We start from the raw sequence: 25371 nt of genomic DNA, 5'->3' as shown, positions 1-25371 counted from the left end.
ATATCTGTCATTTCAAAAGTTAACCTGATGGAACATACCTCACCCATAACAGGTACTTCTGTTTAAGTTTTCTGGATATTAAAAAAGTGGTGTCATCATAGCAGAACTTGGTGTTCCAACCCTGATGATAGCAGTGAAGTTAGAGTGGGAAAGTAGTCTTGTTTCTTGTAGATCCTCTCCCAATCTGATCCTCAAGGCCAATCTAGTCTAGAGTTTTGCAACTGAAATACAATTGCTGGAGATAGTAAATTTAACCAGAGGTGAGCTGGTGCTTAACCCTTTTGCCATATGCATTTCCCCCCCGATTAATCGTCCCCTGCCCTTAGTGTCCACAGGAATCATTTCCCCCTGTGGCTGGGAAAGGAGAGGGTAATATATTTTAATGCTGCAATCCTCTACCCTCTAACCAGGCAGTAAACCTCACTGAACTTAATAGCGCTAAGTAGATATGTAAGGCACACCTGTAAGACGTATTTTCAGAGCCAGGAAATCAGATCCACACCATGTATTCAAAGCACTCTGATACCACCTTAACAGGCATCTGCCCCCCCCCCAAATTCCTGGGAACTGTAGCTCAGCACCTTAAACTTCCGAGACATAAATTTTTGACTTGTGTAAGTTCCCTAGCACCCTGTGGAAGTTGACCTGATACCACATTAACCAAGTCTGTGTTGTGTTTTTGAAGGTGGTTCCTCTATGTATCCCTGGGAATTGGTTTAGAATTTATATAGTAGTCACAAAATTTATCCGTATTTTTAAATTTTTGTTCACTCACACTTACTCCGATTTTTAAATAGAATGTAGGGTATTCATGTATTGGACTTAACAGAGAGATGGTGAGCATTCAGGCTTGATTTCTGCATTTCCCAACCTTCTGGGTCACTTTCAATATGTTGCATTGCATCCGCAGACTTTTATTCGCTTCTTTTTCAATAAATGAAATGCGGTGTGGATTAGACTGTTGTAATTAAGAACGCTCTACTGGTTTCCAGGGTTTGTCACTTGAGTCATTAATATAGGATAGTAAGTGCCTGAGCTGGTAAGTCTCATAATACAGTTTCAAAAAGGGAATACCCCATGCATTGGTTTTTTTTAAAAAAATGTATCTGAGAATCTTAGCAGTACATGGGCATTTTTCTTTTAAAATGAAAGTTTCCATTTAAAACGTTGGACAGGAATTTCAGTGGGGAGAACATCACAAGGTAAGAAGAAGAAGAGTTTGGATTTGATATCCCGCTTTTCACTACCCGAAGGAGTCTCAAAGCAGCTAACATTCTCCTTTCCCTTCCTCCCCCACAACAAACACTCTGTGAGGTGAGTGGGGCTGAGAGACTTCAGAGAAGTGTGACTAGCCCAAGCAGCAGCTGCATGTGGAGGAGTGGAGACACGAACCCGGTTCCCCAGATTACGAGTCTACCGCTCTTAATCACTACACCACACTAGACGAACTTCGGTAAAACCATCATTTCTATCAAGGAGATCCTATCAAATGAAGACAGAGTCAAGCAATTCCAATGTGCTACATTTGTGCAAACATGGAAATAATTAGCAGTAAAAGTCTCGTTTGGATTTTTTGGTCACTTGGACTCCTAAATATCTAAAGGCAAAGTGTACTAGGGAGACACCCACAGATTAGAGACTTTCAGTTGTTCTCATTGGTCTATCTTGTACCATAACCAATCAGGATTCTTTGTGGAACGCCACATGCTTTAAATGTATGGTGTGCATGTAGCCTACGTCAATTCACATGTCAAACTGGTTCACACAGAGCCACTAATTTGCATGTTGCAACTCATATGCATATATGCAAAAACAACAACTAGAATTTATAGAGAAATACAATACAGGGGGAGAGTTTAATACAGGGCTGCTGTTTAGGATCTTGATGAAATCTTCTCCCACAAGACCCCAACAAATGGAAAGATCTTCCCTGACAAGCTGCCTGCTGGAACTTTGTAGCCTGCTGTTTTTTTTCTTTAATTTAGAACACCGGGTGGTGGGTGCAGAGGTCTCTTGATATGAGCTTCTGATTTCCCCCATTTCCATGGCAACCATTTTTGGGTTCTGGTCAACAAGCTCTGTAGAGCTGTGCGACATTTTAACTCCTTGTTGCTGAATCCAGGGTGTGATTCATGGCAACCCTTTTATTTTGGTGGTTTCCCTGCTGCTTCTAGCTTTTTGCAAAGGCTCAGGGGGGTGGGGGGAACAGAAGCCATGGGATTTTCCTGTTCCTGCATTAATCTGCAACTTCCCCCATTTTCTGAAACTTCTGTTGACAAGACAGCACAACTCTGGGAGGGAAATGTTTTGGCTTCTCCAGTGCCATCCCTCCAATAGGAACAATCCCTCACAAGGAGCGGAAGAGTTAAGGCACCAGGGCTCAAAGGACCCACCAATTATGCCTGTCCCAAGGTTCCCTTTAAAATATTTCCCAGAATACAGTGGCTGAGGATCTGAGAGCTGCCATTTTAATTTCCCACAATACCCACAATATCCCATCAGCTTAGGGCAGTGTGGGAACTTAAAATGGCAGCCTTTGGCTGCTTAGCACTGATTAGAGTTAGCCACCAGGTGAACCTACCACTGCTCCAGCCACAAAGCTGGGACTGGCCAGATGGCCTCAGACCTGGCACTGGCCCCGGGGTTTAAGGTATTACGTTGCTAGAGACAGCATGTAGAATGTTTGTCTTAAGAGGGCACCAAAAACAACCATCTTGTGAAGATTCCAGAGCACAACAGTAGACAGAAAACAGTAGTCAGGCTGCTGAACAGGTTAAATTCAATACAGGACAAATGAAAGACCTGACCTTATCTGACTGGTTTGCTCATCAATAGCATCAACGGCACTTTCCACCGAGCTGAGCAAGGACTGAATCTGATTGGCTGTCTCCTTCAGCAGGAAACGGGTCACAAACTGGTCCACATTGGTTCCTCTTTCATACACCTGGGGAGGAAGAAGAAAATAGAATTTTCCCAAGCTGCCTGAATGAACAACATCACCCAAAGAACATTTCCTCCATGAACTGCTGTTTTCTTTTAAGAAAGGTAAATGTGGAAATCTGCAGCCTTAGAAGGAATTTTTTTTTACTCCTATCACAGTGAAAAATAGTTCTGTCCCACATTGCTATGTGTTGTATTCTGTCCAAACAATCATGTGATATTACTATGTGAAGATGCACCATCTTTATGTAACTTCCTCCAGCTTTTAGGATACGTGTGTGTCCATGTGGGGTGCTCTTGCTATTTATACCTCCATCATATTTAGTTCTCACTTTGCTATCAAGACGACAAAGTCACTCTGCAATGACCTTTCCCATCTGGTATATTCCAGGTGATTTGGGCTGCAGCTCCCATCATCCCTGACCATTGGCAATGCTGGCTGGGGCAAATGGGAGTTGCAATCCCAAAACAGCTAGGGGGCACCAGGTTGCGGGAAAGCTGCTCTAGAGATGGTAGCAGTGGGTCTGGCAGCCCTGCCCTGAATAAAGAGCAGCCCCCCCCCACCTCCCTGGGAAGAAGCAGAGTTGGTAACAATGTCCAGGCCAGGAGGAAAGGGCAGCTCCTGGCACACAGTTCCTTTGAGGACAAAGCATTGGAGAGACTTGTGGTGTTTTTGTCATATCTGGCTCTTTACAAATGCACAAGTAAAGCAGACGAGGGAGGCCAGCAGAAACAGCGGCGGTTGGCATCCATAAGTCCCCACTGAAACAAATGCACATGTCTCCAGCTCTCCAAGACTGCATCTTGCCAGCCAGCTCCAACGTTCACCCTTGCTTTGGCTTCAATAATATGTAATCTCAGGCTGTAACTCTATATGCCAGCGGTGGGGAGACCTCTGGCCCAGGGTACAAATGCAGCCCTGCAGGTTCCTTTATCTGATCCTGCCCAAAACCAAATCCTGCTGCTCGCCCCCACAAGTGCCTTTGCCTAGCTGGAATGTGTTCTTGGTGCCTCTCGCTTGTCGGGATGGAAGGAGGTGTTTGTGTCTATATACAGGTCTGATTCACGCTGCACAAAGGTAAAATGCGTTGCTCCACCCACTTCTTCCTCTGGCCCCACCTACCACTTGCATGTGGCCAGGGAATGTTGAAGAAAGGTTCCCCCACCCCTGCTATACACACTTGCCTAGTAGTAAGTGCTCCAGTGAACTCAATGGAACTTACTTCTGAATAGAGGGCACTGTGGAGCCTCCCTGCACCCCATGTGTTTCCCACTGCAGTACTGTTTCTGTCCCTCCTTGGGTCAAAACCTAAAGCCACTTCAGCTCCCTCCCGGACAAGTGGGCTTGGCATTGCCCAGCACTTAGGGGCCATTAGCACGCAGTGGCCAAGCCCAGGGCAAAAGGATCATTGGAATGGCAGGACAGCATAACGGGCCAGAGGAGGAGGTAGGCAGGTCATATGTCATTTTGTTTAGCTGTAAGCCACAACAAAACAAAAAAAAGCAGAAAGAACGTTCAGATTTGAGCCACAAATGCAGCTCTTAATTTCATGGTTGCCAACACAAATAAAGAAAAATGCAAAGTAACACTACTGAACAGCAAGAAGCATGCAAGGTGTGACAATGTTCTTCTCGCAACAAAACTCAACAAATAGTTTCCAAAGGGACATCATGGACAATACCCTCTGTAAGTTTCACAAAATACACAAAGGCACTGTTTCAAGGTTAATTCCTTAGAACTTGAACTTCTTACTCATCCCTGTTATATTCTGTTTCATCTTACTGGGATGCAGAGGAATTCAATTTTGTTTGTACTTTAATCCACATTTCTTGAATCAACGCGCAAACTAAAAAATGGTTGTCCTTCAAAATTTGCACTCCATCAGATTTCGCAATGCCGTTCTCCAACTGATGCATACAAGCGTGCAAATGTTATGGGGGCAATGTGCACAACAATGCCTTAGTTCATAAATGTAACATACAAAAAAATGCTTTGTGTCAGTTAAAACGGCTTGCAAAACTGTATATTAATCAAAACTGCACACAAAAATGTGTTTACTAGGAGAAATTTGCACTAAAATGCTCATGAAGCTTCATGGAAAAAAATTAAAGAGAGGAAAAAAATCAGATTGATTTGGAAATGTGGGTGACTGAGTTTAAGGTTGAAAAACTGAGAAGCAGAGAAAACAAACTTGACAGACCCATCTATCCTTAATCCACTACATGGCAGTTATTTGGCCCTTTCTACAAGGCAACGCCAGATTCCAGCAGGCATCACGAGACCCCCTTGTTCTCTGGCCTCTAGGGCAGGAACCAGGTGTGCATGATCTGTGTAGCACCGAGCCTGAAATGAAAGCCCATCTCTTCTTCTCTTCCTGCCAAGAGATCTGTCTCCTTGCTTTCCCCGAGGAGCTGTTTCTCTGACGGATTTTTCCGTGTGCATATCTGATTATATTTACATGCTGCCCATTCTGCTCGGTAAAGCCAAGATCATCAAAGTTGGGAGGCTGCTGACTCTTGACAAGTTCTCGAGACTTGGCTACCCACAACAACATTGTTTGATCGATCAATGTTGTGTCAGGCTTCTGCTTCCCTTTGCGTTTTCACTCTCTGTCAGGAAGTCACTGTCAACCTTCCAGTTCTTTGCTTCTTTGTGGTTTGCTACTTGATGTATGTGCAGTAAGAAAAGTTTCTGCACAGGTGCAAAGTAATAATACTTTTTGCCGAGATGTTATGACCCATAGCAGAAAAGGGTAGGATCTAAGGTTGCATAAAACTACAAACCTACCGAAACTAAGCAGTTTAGGTCTGGTGAGTGTTTGATTTGGGCAAATTAAGATGATGGCCAGCCACCATGGATGGCAGCCAAGCTTGGCTACTGTCCACTGCCCATTGCTAAAATACCACCTGGAATGTCCCAGCTCTAATATTTTTTAAAGCAAGTTGGAATCCATTTATTGAATACCACTGAGTGAATTTGTTACATGCCCAGAGTTGGCTTTATTTATTTGATCTCATAATGAATCACATTATTTGCATTATTATAATATCTATAGTGGCCTAGTTTGTAAAATGCCAACATTTTATCACAGGGCGATTCCCAGTGTTCATCATACTTGATTAGACCCACTGATTTCAATTAATCTCCTCTAAATATAACTAAATATAACCTAAATTCAGGGATGGGGGTGGCGCTGTGGGTTAAACCACAGAGCTTAGGGCTTGCTGATCAGAAGGTCGGCGGTTCAAATCCCCGTGATGGGATGAGCTCCTGTTGCTCGGTCCCTGCTCCTGCCCACCTAGCAGTTCAAAAGCACATCAAAGTGCAAGTAGATAAATAGGTACCACTCCAGCGGGAAGGTAAACGGCGTTTCTGCGTGCTGCTCTGGTTTGCCAGAAGCGGCTTAGTCATGCTGGCCACATGACCTGGAAGCTGTACACCGGCTCCCTCGGCCAGTAATGCGAGATGAGTGCCGCAACCCCAGAGTCCGACACAACTGGACCTAATGGTCAGGGGTCTCTTTACCTTTACCTTTTAAATATAACTAACACTGAGCATTACTCATAATATCTGCTCGCTTAGAGGCCGAGTCAAACATATAAACAGATCCACAAAGTAATATACACAGAAAAGTTAAACTTAGTAGTTACCAAACTAGGGAAAGTGGAGACTAGGAAACAGGAGACAGAGATCAAGTCACTAAAATTGTGCTTTATATCTGTCAATGGAAGTATCAATTCTGGCAATTAATACTTGTCATGGATGCTTTAGTTGAGATCCCTGCCTTGCGGGGGTTGGGCTAAATGACCCCCAGAGTCCCTTCCAACTCTACAATTCTATGATTCTAAAATATACTGTAATATGCTTTTTGTTGTATTTGATTTGTTACGTGTTTGGAATGTATCAAATAATACTGAGGAGGAAAGATGATGATAATGATAAAACCCAATTCCATTTTGGGGAAATTTTGTTTTAAAATAATGTCATGCAATAAAAAAAACTTTTGAGCACATAAACATACAAGGATTGCTTTGATTTTTGCTTTTTTGTTTTGTTTTAAAGCAGCAGGTAGCTTAGTGGAACTAGAACTTGTACCTGAATCAGGAGGAGACTTGAAAGCAAGTGTGTGTGGACTGTGGTAAAGGCATTGTGATGGCCAGAGGGGGGCAGCTGGATTTGCTTGCTGTGTGGATTGCTGAGAAGCACTATCCAACTCCTGTTTATACATATTTTTATGCAACTTCAGTTACGGATGGGGCAGGGGAACTGGATTTTGTTTGCATTTCAATAAGTAACTACCTAATTCATACTTATTGAATCAGTCCAGGAACCAAAACATAGCTATCCTTCAAAATCCACACTCTTGCGAATTTTGTAATGCAGTTGCAAGACTAAAAAATATGTACAAAAATGCAGGTATTTAGGGGGAAGTGTGCATTAAAGTGCATACATTAAAAAAATACAAAAATGCTTTTTGTTGGGGGGGGAAATGCTTGTAAAAATATTTATGTAGATCAAAACTGCATATAAAAAGTGTATATTGGGAGATATTAAAAGAAAACTCATTAATACTCAATTAAAATTGTGTTATCTGCAGAGCTCCAGGGCAAGCTGCCTGACCTGTTGCCAAGTCTATTGGGAGATACTACTTTGCACTAAAACACTGGTGAATTTTCATGATTTAGTTAATTATCATTTTTCAAATTGCTACAGAACTGACTTTAAGACTGAAAAATCTAGACACCAAGAGAAACCGAAACTAACAATCCCTTCCTGCTTTCTGCCTCACAGCTATTGTTACAAAATGAACAGAATATTTGCAATGCACCTTCAGCTTTAATGCAAACAGGGAGTTTGGATGAGGGAGAGAAACTCTCTAAGAGATTCAACGAGCAGGATTTTAGTCCAAATTAAATATTAACATCCTGCTCAGTGGATGGCTGGAGTGCGATATAGACACATTGTCCTCCCTGCCAGCTGCAGCAAATAGTTCATTATTAGCAGGCATTTTTACAACACCCTCCCCCCTCAGGCTTTTCAGCAAACTCCCCGTTCCAGATTTAGGACAACATATGTGATGAATCTGAGCAGTTCTTTTGAAGTGGAAAACAGAGAGACCATGTTTATTGCAAATTAGCAATGCTTTCCCCTTTGTGCATTGAGATACAGAAGCTGCCTTGCCTTCACCACAGTGGAACAAATCCCTTTGAGTCACTGTGTTTCATCCACCCACTGTCGCCCAGCCTGGTGTAAATTATATTACAATATTTCACATCATTAAATGTTCATATATTTGATTAGGGCTTGGCTGGGGCTCAACCCGCAGGTTACTGCAGCAAACCAATCAGAGCCGAGTGGATCAGAGCCAGAGTGGGTTGGATAGCGACCCATTGACCAGGGAAACAAGACCCACCAATTGCTTTTGAAGCAAAAGCGCCATAGGAAAGAATCACCTGCCTGAACCCACTCCTCTGCTTTTCCCTCCCTTGTGAGTCTTTTTCTTGTTGTTGTTTTGTATGCCCAATGGCAGAACCCTCCACTCCACTCATTACATTTTTTTAAAAAAATGGTGTGAACAGCTTTGGGAAACAATGAAAAGGAAAATAAATATATATATATTAAAATAATAAATGAATGACTGAGTAAGTGAGGTAGACCTCGATTGCATTCCCTATGAAAGAGATGAAGGGCCATCGTTCAGTGATAGGGCACAGGCTTTGCACACAAAATATCCCAGGTTCAATCTGCAGTATAAGCTGGGAAAGTAGCTCACCTGAAATCCACTGCCAGTCAGGGCTCGCCTACACGACCGTTTGCCCGGTGATTTCTAGGCACAGATTTGAGAGGTTTCTCTTTTGTCCCACCGCTTTCTCTGGGAAAACTGTGGGTTTTGCCGAGGAAAGTGGTGGGACAAAACAAAAACCTATCAAATCCATGCCTAGAAATCATGGGACAAACGGAAGTGCTGATGAGGCCTCAGTGTAGACAATATACTGTGACAATACTGTCTCTCCTCCTTCTCCTTCTCCTTCTTTTTCAAGCCTATTTTTGTAAAAGTGTGTCTATTTTCCAGTACAACCCACCATAGTGACCTCTCTGCTAGGGGGTAGCATAGGAGGCAACAATTTTTGTGGTGGCCACCATTTTGAATTTTCCCAGAATGTGCCTCAGACATGAGAAAAGGACTTTCTGGGTACAAAATGGCTGTGATTCAACTCCCTCACACCAAAACAAACAAATAAATAATGCTGATTGCAAACTAATCTCTGTCAGTTTGGTAGAGCCCTAGATTCTGGTTTGTTTGTTTAAACCGAGAAGCTGAATATCCCAACCATTTCACCTTGATCTGTGCATGAAGACCTGTCGATGCTGCCACATGCTTTCAGTCTCCTGTCTCTTCCAGATTTCTTGTCCCTTAGAAGTGAATCAACCCCACAGCATCCTACACTTCAGTACAAATACAGTATCAAACTGCAAATGTGCCACTACATAGATAATTGAATTTGCTCTTGCTGCACAAATGCAACTGGATTTTTTAATATGTCATTTATGTCAGAATAAATTGAAAGGAAAAGCGTTCCTTAGATCTCCAAGATTCACTTAGACAGGAAAGACTTTTCTGATGTGTTCTGGATGCCTCCTTGCAGAAGACTTGTACACTCATACAAGAAAGATGAAATAAGCAAAAGAAAATGGAGGTGACTGAAGACCTACAGATTCTTCAGCAATTAAATGGAAGCTTTTTTGAATTCACACTCTGTTGTTATTAATTTGATGTCCCTCTGGATTCATCTGTGCTTTTGAATTAATCCTAGCCCGTATAACTAAGCAGACAAAAATCCCTGCCCTTCTGCTATTCTGCTACAGCAAAAGCATTTACTGTATCTAACATGCTTTATTTGTCAACTTAGTTATATAGGCTAATATCAGTTCAAAGGCACAGCAGCCCTCAGTGATCCAGAGACATCAATTCAGAGGAGCAGGTAATAAGCCACAGAGTGTGGATTTAAAAATTATTATTATTGTAATATATTTATTTATACCCTACCTTTTTCCCTGACAGGGACTCAAAGTGGCTTACAGATAAAAATGAGAACAGCTAAAGAAATAAACAAAAACCCCAATCATTAAAATACAATTAAACATTGATGGAATTAAAACTACATATAGACACAGAAATATATTAAAACCATACAAATATTTACAATAAAAACAGCACCAGCCCTTTCATTAAAAAGCAGTCAATTTCCCAAAGCCTGTTGGAACAAAAAAGTCATCATAAATTGGTGGAAGTACAACGAGGAGGGAGCCTGTCTAATTTCTCTAGGGAGGGAGTTCTAAAGTCTTGGAGCAGCCACTGAAAAGACCCTCCTCTCAGTTCTGCTATAATTTTTGTTTACCTGTTTATGAATCTGTGGGGCTAGCACTCCAACTGCCTCGAATTATTCCACATTTCTTGCAGGAGTCTGTAGTTCTCCTGCAAGGGTACATTGCCAGCAAACCCTTAAAAAAATCTCCAGAAACCACAACTGGTAGAAAATGTTGTATTTGTTCAAATGTAGCAACATATAGGATCTGAAAACAACCAAATAAATATATTTAGCTGAAAGGACAGAGAAGTTCCCCAAGATGGAAGGGACAGGGTCCCTCCCCAAACCGGGATGGATTTCCAGGCTCCACCTGTGAGCCCGCAGCATAGAATTGGAAGACATTCTTTCTCCCTGCTATGAGAACCATGGCTTTGTCAACCTGCTGTGGTATTGCTGGGTTGGCATTCACCCTGGTGTTCTTGCCAAGCATAAAGGGACCCAATGTCAAGGCATCATAGCGGAATGAAGAACGCTCTTAACCCAAAATTAACTCAGGTACTTACCCCAACAGATCTTAACTCGTCTTTCCTGCTGGGATTGACAGCCAATCAAACCAATAAAAAAATGCCACTCCAAAAACAAGACTCTTAGAAATATGGAGTAGGTAAAATAAAGAGCTCCAAGGGCAATCAGGGACTCTCCCCAAAATCACTACTCAGCTCCCAAACAGGCAACTAGCAATGCCCACACTGAGCAGAGAAAAAAGCAGGAGGGCACTGCAAAGAGCAGGGAGGAGCGTTTGGGGGCGGGACCAATTTATAAATCCTGGCCTTCCCCCCACCCTGATTGGCCTGTTGGCCCACCTGACCCTTGCCCAACTCTTCCCCCATTTTGAGTCACCTTCCCAGGGGAGTTGGGGTGTGGCAAATTTGCCCCCACTTGAGGGTGCGAGTGGCATTGTTGTCAATTCCTTTTTGCAGAACAGCCTTTCTTTTCCCTGTAAATCTAGGAGATCTAAGGAGTGCTATTCCTTTCCATTTAATTTAACCAATATAGTGTGCTGCTGGGGAAGGTATCCAGTGCTAAACAGATATTTTGGACTCCATCACCCTTGACCACTGGCCGCATTGGCTGGGACTGATGGGAGTTAAAATTCAACAAAATTTAATAATATTAAAACTACTACTACTACTTACTACTACTACTGCTACTACTAGTAATAATAATAATCATCATCATCATAGTAATAATAATAATAATAATAATAATAATAATAATAATAATAATAATCTGGAAGGCCACAAGTTCCCTACCCCTGAGCTGAGCTTCTTGGAGAAATATCAGATGTTGTATTCTTTTTTAAAAAAATTACATTGATTATAATTCCCCAGCTTTCTCATGTGTAGCTAATATGATTAAAGATTAACACCTTCAACCCAGATTCCAAAATTGGGGAGAAGAGGCAATTTATTTTGACTGCAATACTTCAGGTTCCAGGGAGCTGTAAGCAGGAAAGGCAGGGGCTTCAGACTAGTCATAGGGAACATTTATTTAAAAGTTTGACTGGGGTGGAGGGTGAGCAGGGAGAAAGTGCAAAGATGGAGGAGAGACGTATGTTTTTATCCTTAGCTATTTTTAATAACTAAACTAAGAGAGATAATAACAGGACAGAGATATCACTCATTATAATTTATTTGAACACATGCACAGGCAATTTGAATAATCAAAGCTTCATACATGCAAATTGCTCTTGGTTTATGACAGAAAAGATTAACGGAGGTCTGTTGCCATGGTAACCTGTGGAGGCACACAGATCTCAGAAGAGCCAAGGCTGCACTTCCACCTTTCTATTTAAAACAAAGCCAGAGAAGAAAGGGAGGGAAAGAAAAAAAAGGCAAGGAGGCGACTGGAAGCTTGCTGAGGAGCACATTCCACATACAAAATAATTCAGACAATTAATTGCACATTCTTTTAGCACTTTAATATCTTGTTGCGGTGGGGGGGGGGAGAGGAGAACTAACCCAACTTTTTCTCTGTGGCGTTAGGTTGTGTGTGGTGGCCTCTTTGGGCGGATGATGCCATCTCAGGAAGTCCATTCTGTACAATGTAGGAATCAGGGCTTAAATGTGGTAGCACAATAACATTTTTCCCCAATGTACACAAACTTTGCAAGCAACCTTCCCTAATTTGATTCATTTTTGTATTTTATTCTCACCAATGTAAGCGTTTATATGCATGTTCTCCTCAAATACATGCATTTTTTTGTAACTGGGGGAAGGTAGCTGGGGAACTACTGTTGCCTCAAGTTCTTCCATGCTTCCTGCCTTTGTAACCTCTAGCTTGACTTATGTTTGGTTGCTGTAGCTTGGAATAAAGTTGTTAATCCTAACAACCAAGTGAGTCCAAGTAGAGAGTCTGAGATAGGGAGTCAGGACAGTACTGAGCATCTGACAACTTAGAAAATGGTTGGGGATTTTGTGACCCTCCAGATGTTGCTGGACTCCAGTTTCTTTCATCCCCAGCTATTGTGGGGAATGGTCAAGAATGATGGGTAGTCTAGGGACATCTGGGTGGCCACAGGTTTCCCATCATTGACTTAGGACATTGATGCCCTGTGACAATCAAAGCAACTGAGTCTGAAATTATATTTTCCCCTGCTGCAGCAGAATGAAATGTAATTCCGATAGTTGCCTTTGGATACTTTTCAGAATTTCAAATATTTGCAATTAATAATATACATAAATGATTAATATGTATTCTGGGAGCTGACTTGGATATCTGAAGATGGATATCTGCATCAGAAAGTTTTAAGCTTCTCATTGCAGTGACCAAACTTCCAACTTTCAGCTCTGCATAACAATATGTATTTCACCATCCTGATTGTATCTCTGAGCCCTGGTCTTTGTTTTGAATTATATTTACTGACTCAAGCAGGAAACTGGCAATGTTGCTAGGAGAGGAAAAACAAATCAACTCTTTTCCCTTTCTAGGAGCAAGATACAATATGCTGCTGTCAAAGGCAATGAGATGCTTTATGCAAAGAAAGATATTTGTGAGAGAATGATGCCCTAAATGTTTTTTTTTTTGAAGGAAGATAGTTTCCATGCATTCAAGGAATGCTCAACAGAGACTAGGGATGGAGCTAGAGATAATCTCGAAACTTAGTTTACCTACATGATTTCCCCCCCTAATTCCTGTTTTGCTCCTTGATCTTGACAAGAAGCAAAGTTTTCCCTTGAGTTCCACTAAAAATACAACCAATTCTTGCATATTATATGCATCATTATAAATATCATGATATACAAATATTCCACGCATATACCGGTACATGCCAGGTTTCCTAAAGTAACTGGCATATAACCAGATACATACAACAATGCATATAACACACACACTCTCTTTCTCTCTGTATCTATATCTATATCTATATCTATATCTATTTCTAAATCTATATATCTAATATTCTTTAATTGTGTGTGTGTGTGTGTGTGTGTGTTTATCATTATACTGCAGAAATATATAACAGCATGGCACTTGAATCATAGAATTAAAGAATTGCAATGTGGGTCATGTGGTCCAACTGCCTGCAATGCAGGACTCTCAACTAAAGCACACATTTGTCCTTACTGAAATTTATCTTGTTAGTTTTTGCCCAGTTCTCCAATCTGTTAAGTCAGCATGAATCCTGTTTCTGTCTTATTATTATTATTATTATTATTATTATTATTATTATTATTATTATTATTATTTATACCCCAGCCACTCAGGGCGGCTTCCAACAAAAGATTAAAAATACATTAAAACACCACTCATTAAAAACTTCCCTAAACATTAGCTACCCCTTTTATACGTATTATACTTAGAATATACTGGGGTGCTTGCATATAATTTGGGGAAAAAAACACAAAACCTGACAATGCCAAGTGGCTCAGACATAAGTAGACTCTTGATGCAGAGAGGCGGCCTAATGTGAACAAAGCGCAACTAAAATAGCTGTATAAATCTGCTTAAAATACACTCCTCTTCCACCTCTAATTAAGCCTAGAGAAATAATTCCAAGCAAGTGAACTGGTGCAGTGGATAGTGAGTGGGATTTGTAACCAGAGGAACCTGCATTCAGATCTTGCTGCTGTGCAATCAAGGGTAGAGTGTGATGACAGCAGAGTGGGGCAAGGAAAGGGGGTGTCTGCAGAGAGAAAACCGAGGATGGAGCTCAGAGTGCTCTTGAACTCCAATGCCTATCAGCCCTGGCCAGTACAGTTGTAGACCAGCAACACAGAAGGTTACAGTTTCCCTATCCTTGTAATAGAGTTACCTCCAAACATTTAACTGTGGTGTCTAAAAGAATATAGGGTTGGGATGAGGCCCACTTCAGTGGGTAAGTCATTCCATGATTGTGGTGCCACCATTGAAAAAGAGATTTAAATGTCATTTCAGGGTATTCCAGGAAAACTTCAAAGATGAAAAATAAATAAATGATGAATTCTTCCCTCTGTTCCCAAGGTTTACGGTCTTGACTCATTACAAATACCACGAAGTAGTAGATGTTAAGCAGGTATTAACATGCAGACAGAAATGAACTGAAATAGTAGAAGGGAGCAGAGAAATGCTCATGTTAGTCCTCAATCAAATTTCAGGCATATTTATAAATTGACAGCACATCCACATCCCAGGAACTAATCTTCTTCATTAGAATGCACATGATAAATGTTTGGAAACAAGGCCAATCTGCTAGGGAGGAAAAAAACATTTGAATAAAATTCATGATTCTCTAAAATCATATCACTGTGGGAATGTTTATCAGGTGCAACTTGAGATAATGAATCGTTTGTATGAATCAGCAAGCAAGAGAATACCAATATCCCTCTACTGCACAGAGAGTGAGAATACACTGAAATATACTTCAAGATTCTTTTTTTCTCATAGAGGCTGGGTTATCTTTGGGAGTTAAAGAAAAATAATATGGATCTCCACCTGATTTTTCTGTTATATTTTTCACATTTCCTTTATGGGAGCTGACCATCAAAGGAAAGAGTGTTTTCTCTACAGTGTTTGAAGTGCCCTGTCCATGGTGCTGAACCTCCACTCAGTAAACAGACCTTTTAGTACATATACTGTACTAGGCTTGCATGAAGCCCTCCAGCAAATTCAGTGTGGATGGCAATGAGAAGGGAATGGGGGGGGGGGTGCTGGAGGGGAGAGAGAAAGGAGTGGCAGAAATTGAGATAGAAAGTGAAAGGGTGTAGCAGAATCAAAGAGGGAAAAGGTGGCCCCATCCATTTTTTGCTCCAGTCGTGTCTATTATTATTATTATTATTATTATTATTATTATTATTATTTTGTTGTATACCACCCTATACCCACAGATCTCAGGGCAGTTCACAATTACAATTTTAAAAACACAAAACAAAACAAAACAAAACAAAACAAAACAACAACAACAACAACAACAACAACAACAACAACAACATGAAGTGGTGCCCAAACACATCGTCCCTGAAGGAAGTCTGCCCTCAGCAGAAAAGAAATTGCTCACTCCTCCCTTATATGATAATAGACTGACAAGGAAGGGAGAGGGCAGATGAATGAAAGAATTTCACAAGTTCTCATCTCTTGCCCCTTCAATTTTGTTGCCAAGGAATGTATGTGGCAAAATTGCCAAGGGAAACATATGGGAGAATTATCATTTATCATCCTGGGAACCTGTGACACTTGAGAGAATTTACATCGTCATCAGAGCTGGAAGGAGATAACTGGCAATCATTCTGCAGAGTAGCACATGTGGTGTTCATGCCGTACTCACTGTATTTCAGATAAAATATTTTAATAACAAGGAACCAAGCCATTTAAAGGTCCAGAACATTGGATACTTGGTTTTTTTTAAAAAAAGTTCATTTTTAAAACAAATATTGAGATGTAATATTGAAATGAAATGAGATAAAATACATTTATGCAAGTTTGGATTAAATTATGTAAAAGCTAAATGACTAAAAGCATAAAACAGACTTAAAATTCTGAAACTCCTTGGCAGATCACAATATTTTCTCCTCAGAAGGTTTCCCCTCTCATTCACACAGAAAACATGCTGTTTTCAGAATTCTCCACTGCACCAACACTCCTCTGAACCCATGTGAAAAATACACTGGCCCAGAAGTTGATGTCATTTCTATCCCTCCCTTTGGGAATAATGGTAATGAAATGTATTTTTAAAAAAATAAAAAGTGGAAGAGGGTGGAGGACTGCAAGTTCACTCCTCTGCTTTCACTTCTGCCTTGCTGGGATAAACCTGGCATGGCACCACAGAAGGATGTTTATCCCCCTGGGTCTCTCAGCCTTCCACTCCCCTTCTGAATATTGCTTCCAAAGAGCAAATGTATATGAAAAGAGCCATACTTTCCATGAAATGGACACATACAAATATGCAACAGAACTGATATTATAACCATATATCTTTTTTTTACTTTCCTCAAAATATTTCATACTCACTTTCTAGAGTTAGTTTTTCCCCTCTAAATCTCACTGTAAGCCTATTTTTCCTCTTGTTCTGTTTTACAGTGTTCCCAATGAATAATAAATCTTGTATTTAAAGGACATTTTTTTTCACATAAAGCTTTTGCTTCCCTGCTTGTCTTTCCTAGTTCTAGAAATATTGGTAAGTTTCCATAAAAGCACCAGACCCCAGACCCTCCTTACCTGTTCTCTCTCAAACGTCTTTATTTGTTCCTTTATTCAAGTTTGTTATGTATTTCTTATACATAATAGGTAATGTAGCAGATTTCTTAGGACTGTAGATTGATAGATTTATGGAAAAGTTGGTATTTTTAAATCTGGACATTACAAAAAAAAGTATGTTCTATCTGCCCCCATACATCCACACATACAAAATTGGCCTTCTCTTCCTGGATATGTATGATGCACTGTGCAATCCTGTGGTGAGCATCCCTTGTGTGCTGGGGAGGTGTCTTAGAAAGCATCAGATCTCTTTCTCCAACAGCAGAGAGTTCTGTCATTGAATTTCTCTTCCCAGCTTCCACAGCAACTTCTACAGCTTTTGTTCTACCAATACTGGAGTTCTGACATCAGTAGAGCCAATAGGTCGGTTGGGAGGCATGAGGTCAAAGAACAGACTTCAAATACAAATGATTAATTGCCTCCTCAATTCCCCTGCATGCCTCCAAACCAGGAGTAAACTAAAGCAAATACATGGTGTGGGCGAACTACCTTTGGTTTTCCATCCATCCCAGACTTTCTCAATCTTTGAGGTGTTAAATACCATCTCTCCATTTCTGGGCCTGCTAGTTATATACAGTCAGTGGTGATATTAAATCTACCCTTTTAATAATGCAAATAAATAAATAAATAAATGTTCAAGCGTTGAGTGCTGTTGTACTTTGCTTTGCAATGCTCTTTAGTCTGCATGATTGCACCCAACCCACCCTCTTTTAAAAATAATAATGAGAAGGCAGATACATCTTTGCAGAGCAGCAGCAAGATCAATCTCTGACAAAAGGAAATGGGCAAATGAACAGAACATATGGTGGGTAGGGGAGGAGAGATTCATTAAGAGCTCACTTCTAACAAAAAGCCAGCTTGCAGGGAAAGGCAAGCAGGGATAAATTTGAAGTTAACAAGGGTGTTCACACATTGCATACAACTACTGTAGAATATTCGGCTAGTTGAGCTGTACACTTGTACAGCTATCCATATGTAATTGTCAATTAGTGCACAACCTGTTCAGCTTTGTGCATAATAGTTGAGCTGTGCAAATCAAGAAATCCACACTCTTTCGCACAAACACTTGTGCATGTGTCGAAACAGCTTCTATCTGTTTAGGCTTGTTCAGTGTAACGTGTGAACAAGTCAAAACTGAGACCTTGGAATTCAGGATGTCTTTTGAATTATGGTGCTGGAGGAGACTCTTGAGAGTCCCATGGACTGCAAAAAGATCAAATTTATCCATCCTTAAAGTAATCAGCCCTGAGTGCTCACTGGAAGGACAGATCCTGAAGTTGAGGCTCCAGTACTTTGGCCACCTCATGAGAAGAGAAGACTCCCTAGAAAAGACCGTGATGTTGGGAAAGATGGAGGGCACAGGGAGAAGGGGACGACAGAGGAAGAGATGGTTGGACAGTGTTCTCGAAGCAACTAGCATGAGTTTGGCCAAACTGAGGGAGGCAGTGGAGGATAGGGGTGCCTGGCGTGCTCTGGTATATGGGGTCACGAAGAGTCGGACACGACTGAACGACTGAACAACAACAACAACTCATTCAATAAAATTAACAGAATGGGGATAGTCAATGTCCAGAGCTCAATGTGCCCCCAAGGCCCCCAACATTCAATGGATTCCAAGGACAACCCCAACTCATGCACTTCACCCACTCTCCTCATATAATGATGTTCTCTAGCATATGCTGGAATCAGCAGTCTGACTGGAGAGACACTGGCACATAGGCGTTTGAATGTAGAGGTGGCTGCAATGCATCCAGACATTTCGTCCCTTTTACAAGAGCGCAGGGATTGTAAAGCTGATTTATTCAGGATGCAGGGAGCAGGGAGACTCTTTGACCTAATTAGTGAGAAATAAACTCAGCTCACGTTCTGCAGGGTAGGAAGAACCAACAAAATAAAGTGTTCAGATGTTAAGGTTACACAAATTTGCCCTCTTTGAATAACACATTCTAGGGACAGGGCAGACTGCAGAAGGGTTTTTTTTTAAAGTGTTATAAAGAGCTCTGTAAGCATGCCTATCATATACCATATTAAGGCATGGGGGCATTTAGGACCCAAGAAGAGCCCTGCTGGTTCAGACCAATGGTCATTCTAATCAAGATGGCCCAAGATATTTTGGTGCCTGAGCAAAAGGCACTGATGCTTTCCTACTCTTCCATGTACAGAAGCCAACTAGGTTGGCAGCTGATTGGCACACCTGAGCTAGTTTAGGGGATGCAAAGCAAGCCATATGGCACACACAGCTTTGTTATCAAACTTCTTGCTTGTGCTCCTTACCCTTCTGCATCTGCTACCCGAGGTAGCTGCCTCACTGTCTAATGGTAGAGCAGCCCTGTTGGCAACTGTCTAATAGCAGGACTGGTCCTGTCAGCAACTGCCTTCTCCATTGTGGTCCCTAAAGCCCATGAGGTCACATCTGTTGCTCAAGCTAAGCAGGTCTAGGTCAGATCAGTGCTTGTGTGGATGACCACCTAGGAACCTCATGCACACCACCTGACATTCCATGGTGGAAGATGGCAGGGGATATAACTGGAATGCAATAAATAATCTACTTTCTCTTGGACCCCAATTCCCATTAACCCTGCTGAGCGGATTTTGGAAGTTGTAGTCCAGCAAAATCTGAGAACTGTGAGTTCTCCATCCATGCTTTGGAAGGGTCAATGTGCTTCACATCACAAACACACATGTAAATTTGCTTGACTGAATCAGTTGTTGGCATTCATCTGTCTTGAGAGACAATGGAGTGCACCTCTAAAGAAATACTGCCTTAGAAAAAGAAAACACAATTTAATTTTACAATATGTGTGTGTGTGCATATATGCTGGGAATAAGCATGTAGCTGTCCCCCAAAGAACTCATTATGCTTAACTGCTTCCAAAAGACACAGCCCATAGTTACAAAATGTGTTTTCCTCCTCAGTTGGATTTGGATCATACACTTACAATTCAGTTGGGTTTGACTATAATTTCCATGCCTAATTGTGCAGATTAACAGCACATTAATGGGGAGGGTGGTAAAAGCATTGACCATAAAAGAAATCTATTATGTTAAGAAATCCTCCATTTTACAAAGAATTATGCTATTGATTTCCTTTCTTATCTGCATTTTAGAAAGTCCACCAAAACAAAACAAAATGCCCTAATAAGGAAGTGAATTTAAATCAGACGTTGCATACAAACTCAGACTTTGTGTGCCTCTTTGTCTGCATGGAGAAACAGTTCTTAAAACTGCAATTAAGATGGGTAATATGAAATTGAAATTCTTTGGCAGACTCGGCTTTTGAAAGCCACTATTGATGGAGGCACAGTAGGGAATGAAACAGAAAAGCAAGTCCCCCCCAGTGAAAGGTGGCAAAGAAAGCGTTTTCTGGCATCTTTCAAGAGAAATATCAAGCATATATTTTGTTCTAAGCAGAGGTGCTCTTTGGTTTTGAATCACCTGTTGTTGTTGTTTTCTAGAATGACTTCAAAATCTGCCCTTCTTCCATTCTGATTTCTTTAACTATGTAAATACAAAACACACCTCCACAATTTTCTGTAGCTGTGGTGTGGTTTCTGAACCTGTGTCCCACCATAAGATGATGTTGGACTCTGACTCCCATCAGCCCCAGTCAGCACGGCCAATCGCAACCACAGTGGGAAAGCCAGTTGTTGACACAGCCAGTGCTGCTATTAGACAGTTGCCAGCAGGGCTGCCCCTACCATTGGACAGTGAGGCAGCTAACTCAGGCAGCAGATGCTGAAGAATGGGGAGCACAGGCAAGGAGTCTGATGACAGAGCAAGAGTGATGGGGACTGGAATCCAACAACAGGTTTGGGGGGGAGGGTGTCACAGGGGCACCATCCTCTGTCCTATAGCTTTAATTTCCATCCTGCATTTTAATCTTTTCCCTCTTCTGCCTTACTAAGTTCCACTCATTTGCAAGGAAGAAGGGGGATGAGAATTGGAAGTTGAGAACAACCGAAAGGCAACACACTGTGGCAAACTGTGCAGGTACCATTCCTGGGATTTTAGATAATCTCCCTCTTAAATTGGAAATAAAAAGGAAGGAAGTTTTAATTTTTATCTGAAAGACAAAACCAACCATGTTATGGAAATGGCAACTACATGTTCCCCTGCCTGCTTTCTCATTAAAAAAAGTCACTCCAATTTTTGAGCAATTGCCTGTATTATATGAATCAACCCCAATGATTTATATACTAATATACATGGTGAATCATATGCAGATATGTGTGTTTTTATAATAATCTGTCTGAATTTCTGTTGCCTTATATCGTTAACTTGTTTTTGCAAAGAGCAGGCCATTAAGATGACAATGATCAAAAAGTGTTTCAGCCCTCAGCCTTATTAACAGATTTGTCAGCCTGTCCTAGGGAGATTTAATGAGGTTTGCTCTGATTAATTCTGCCCTGAATAGTTATTTCCTGTTCAGTTTCTTAAAAACAAGTTAAAATATTTATGCCAGAGGCAGTGTATAATAACTGTTGGTCAATTAAGCCATTTTTAAATAGGAAATCGAGGAGGAACATATTTACATCATCTTTATAACTGATGCCAGTCTTAAGATTGGAGAAAAGCTAAAGAAAGCATTACCATATATCTTGTTAGTGATCCTGTTCAGGTTATTTGCCTCAGAAAACAAAACTCTGCAAGAATAAAGCGGACCAAGTTCTTCCTTCCTTCCTACACTTTCATACACACCAAAACTCTTATCTCCTTTCTGGTGAAACAAAATAAAAAAGATCACCTTATCTCCTTTCTGGTGATTCTTCAACTTTCCATGTGAAGATCTTGACGTGACCTTCATCTTAAAATTTCCCTCACTTGCCTTTAGCATGATAATAACCATGTAGCTGCCACAATTCACCATTTATGGTATTATCATTTGAGACTGTTTAGTTTAGAGAAAAAGCGGGCAAGAAGTGACATGATAGAAGTTCATAAAATTATGCATGACAACCCGAAAGTGGGTAGAGAAGCCATTTTTATCCCCCTCTCGCAGCACTAGAACTTATGGACATCCAATGAAGCTGAATGTTGCAACATTCAAGACCAGGCATAGGCAAACTTGGCCCTCCAGAGGTTTTGGGACTACAACTCCCATCATCCCTACCTAACAGGACCAGTGGTCTGGGATGATGGGAGTTGTAGTCCCAAAACATCTGGAGGGCCGAGTTTGCCTATGCCTGTTCAAGACAGATAAAAGAAAGCTATTCACACAGCACATAGTTCAGCTATGGAACTCACTCCCACTGGAGGCAGGGATGGCCACCAACTTTAAAAGGGGATCATTAGACAATTTCAGGAAGGATAAATCTATCAAAAGCTGCTAGCCACAAGGACTTTGTTCTACTCCATAGTTGGAGGCAGACTACCGCTGAATGCCAGCTGCTGGGAATCATAGGTAGGGGAAGGGTCCTTATTGTGGGCTTCCCATAGGCATGTGGTTGGCCACCTGAAGAACAGGATGCTGGACTAGATGGGCCATTGGCCTGAGACAGCAAAGCTTTTTTTTATTTTTTAGGTTCAGTGTTTTTTTTCTGGGGGGAATACACCGGCATCAGCACACTTCAGGATCAGCAGAGTATAGGCAGCCAGCGTTCAGACTCAGCAGCCCAGCAATTCGGCTAAACTACGTTTATTTCCATATACAGTACACACTCGGAGCATCGCAACTCAGCTCCTTCCTCTTTAGCATCAGACAGCAAAGAGAGAGGACAAAGGACAAAAAAAAATCCTACATCACAGAAACACAGTAATAAAAACATCCTGTCTCCATCACTTCCCACAATGTGGAATGAAAACATACACTGTCATGTGATATAAACAATCCCATGACTGCAACATGGGGAATGAATCCTAACAACACATACCCCTAAACATTTTGTGAATCTTCGTACTTTTGTCCATTGACTGTATTTATTTTCCCCTGATTTGAACTATAAAATGGTGATTTTCTTGAGTCAAAATGAAGTACCCCTAAACATTTTTTAAAAGTAAAAAAGCACTGTTTAGGTTATTATAAAGGCACCAGATTAGGAAAGTTTGTTCCAGCACTCAGTGTTTGAACAGATGCCCTCTGCAGCCTTTCCCAAAACCATGTAAAAACACCCAGTGTCTTTCCATCTTGCTAAAGTAATAAAGAACCCAGCACACTTGGTTCTCACTTTGGACTTTTTCAAGGCCACCCCCCCCTTGTCTTTGCATGGGGAAATGGAAGAGACTTAACAGCCCTCCATTAAAACCTAGGGGTCTGGAGGTGCTAATGTGGCCTCAGGATGCAGCTCTTAAAGGCTTTAGCTTGCTTTTGCTAAGTCCTCTAGAAGTCCACATGCTGGGCAATTAAAAGTGTTTTCTGCCAAGAGTTTAAAGCTCCAGCACAGGGGAGGAAAAATACCCTGGAGACTTTTAATGAGCATTGGATTCAAAAGGCAGCCCGGACCTGAAGTCAACGAGACATTTATTTCTCTTCTTTTTGTCCCTCTAAATTGTTACGCTCAGCATCATTTTAGGTTGCATTCTGCTGAGGCACATTCAGAGGCTAACTATAAAGGTGCCAGTTGAGGGCCTGCTTGTATTCCCAGGTCTCAGGATTTGAGCTGAAGCATTTTGGGTTTTTTTTTAAGCTTTTGGGTTTCTTTGCTCTTCTCCTGGCATGTCCATTAGGAATTCAAAGTGAGGAGCGTGGTAGGGGCAGAAATTTGATTCCATGTGAATAGGATTCCTAGCTCTCCCCTTGACTTATTCGCAGTTGTTTTTTTTTTACATTTAATCTTCTCCTCATCTGCAGTCGAAAGTGGTACAGTCCAGTAACAGGTTCTCCTTCTCACCCCCAGGAAGCACAAGCAGAGAATGGGGCACAGTTACTACATGCAGAAGAATCAAGCTTTCCTTAGAGTCTATTATTTCAGGCAGAGCACAGGTGGGAGTTTGCATGCTGGAAGGGGAAAAAAGCTCCCTACACGCAGAATTAAAAGCAACACAGGGAGAAAGCTAGGCAGAACTGTACTCCCTGGCACACTAGTACAGATTGAAATGAAATGAAGTTTATTACAGTCCCAGATCAGATTCACATACCATACTAAACAAACACAAAACACAATAGAATTAAGTTTGAATTTACAGTCAAACATAACAATAAACAATACAAATATGACAGCCATTGGAAATGTGGTTTAGGTCTTAGTCTCTAAAATGTTATCTAGGGTTTGCATCTGAGGCCTTAGTCTTTGTAATGCACAGCTTGTTCCCTGAGTTTATGGCAGCCGCACAAAATTTGGCACACCCTTAGCATGATCTCTAGGGATGTGGGTGGCGCTGTGGGTTAAACCACAGAGCCTAGGGCTTGCTAATAAGAAGGTCGACGGTTCAAATTCCCGCGATGGGGTGAGCTCCCGTTGCCCGGTCCCAGCTCCTGCCAACCTAGCAGTTCGAAAGCACCTCAAAAGTGCAAGTAGATAAATAGGTACCGCTCTGGCGGGAAGGTAAACGGCGTTTCCGTGCGCTGCTCTGGTTCGCCAGAAGTGGCTTTGTCATGCTGACCACATGACCCAGAAGCTGTATGCCAGCTGCCTCGGCCAGTAACGCGAGATGAGCGCTGCAACCCCAGAGTCGGACACGACTGCACCTAATGGTCAGGGGTCCCATTACCTTTACCTTTAGCATGATCTCTGGATCCTTATCCTCTATCACTAGTACAGATTTGAAAAATAAATAAAAGAGCATTCAGTCATTCAGTTCCTCACTTTCTTTATGAAGTGGTGCAATAAAGGAAAATGTTTATTTTATTCTGCTGCATTGTAAATAAGATCCAGCTAGGTACCTCACTGAGGTCCATAAAGAGTTATCAACATTGTCATAATGATTACCCTTATTTAATTTACATAATGCCCTTCTTCCCAAAGGGTCCCAGGGCAGCAAACATCTCAATAACAATATTGTTAAAAGAGGAGTGTTTTTAAATTTCTCCTGAGCATAATAAGGGAGGCAGACACACTTCACTAGGGATCACCACCAATAAGTCCCTGTCAGAAGTCAATGCCAATCGAGCAGCTACTAGTATCACCACCACCAAGAAGGCATCATTTACCAATTGTAGCAACCAACACGTTTGGTATGGGAGAAAGCGCTCTTTTAGATACTTGGGTCCCATGCCATTTAGGGCTTTGTATGCTAATACCAACACCTTTAACTGGGCATTGTAGCTCACTGGCAGGCAGTGCAGTGATTTCAGGACACGGTCCCTAGTTACCAGCCTAGCATACACTAGCTTCAGCCTGGAGACTGTCTTAAAGGGCAGCCCCATGTGAGATGACCTCAGAGAAACAGCATAACATTTACATCTGCGTACAATTACATTTATATGGGTGCATGCAAATTTAGAAATAATTA

The 25371-nt window shown here is 41.5% G+C and overlaps 1 protein-coding gene across 1 annotated transcript in view; it reads right to left on the bottom strand.

Moving 5' to 3' along the window:
• The window catches only part of NECAB2 (N-terminal EF-hand calcium binding protein 2), a 136298-nt gene that overhangs the window by 27898 nt on the left and 83029 nt on the right, over positions 1-25371 (bottom strand). The window contains exon 6 of the mRNA XM_033157236.1: positions 2808-2944. Coding sequence (XP_033013127.1) covers positions 2808-2944 — 137 coding nt within the window. The remainder of the gene's footprint in view (positions 1-2807; positions 2945-25371) is intronic.

Source organism: Lacerta agilis, chromosome 8 (assembly GCF_009819535.1).
Source record: "Lacerta agilis isolate rLacAgi1 chromosome 8, rLacAgi1.pri, whole genome shotgun sequence".
Taxonomy (NCBI): Eukaryota; Metazoa; Chordata; class Lepidosauria; order Squamata; family Lacertidae; genus Lacerta; species Lacerta agilis.
The sequence above is the reverse complement of the archived record's forward strand: the minus strand, read 5'-3'. Positions and strand labels throughout refer to the sequence as shown.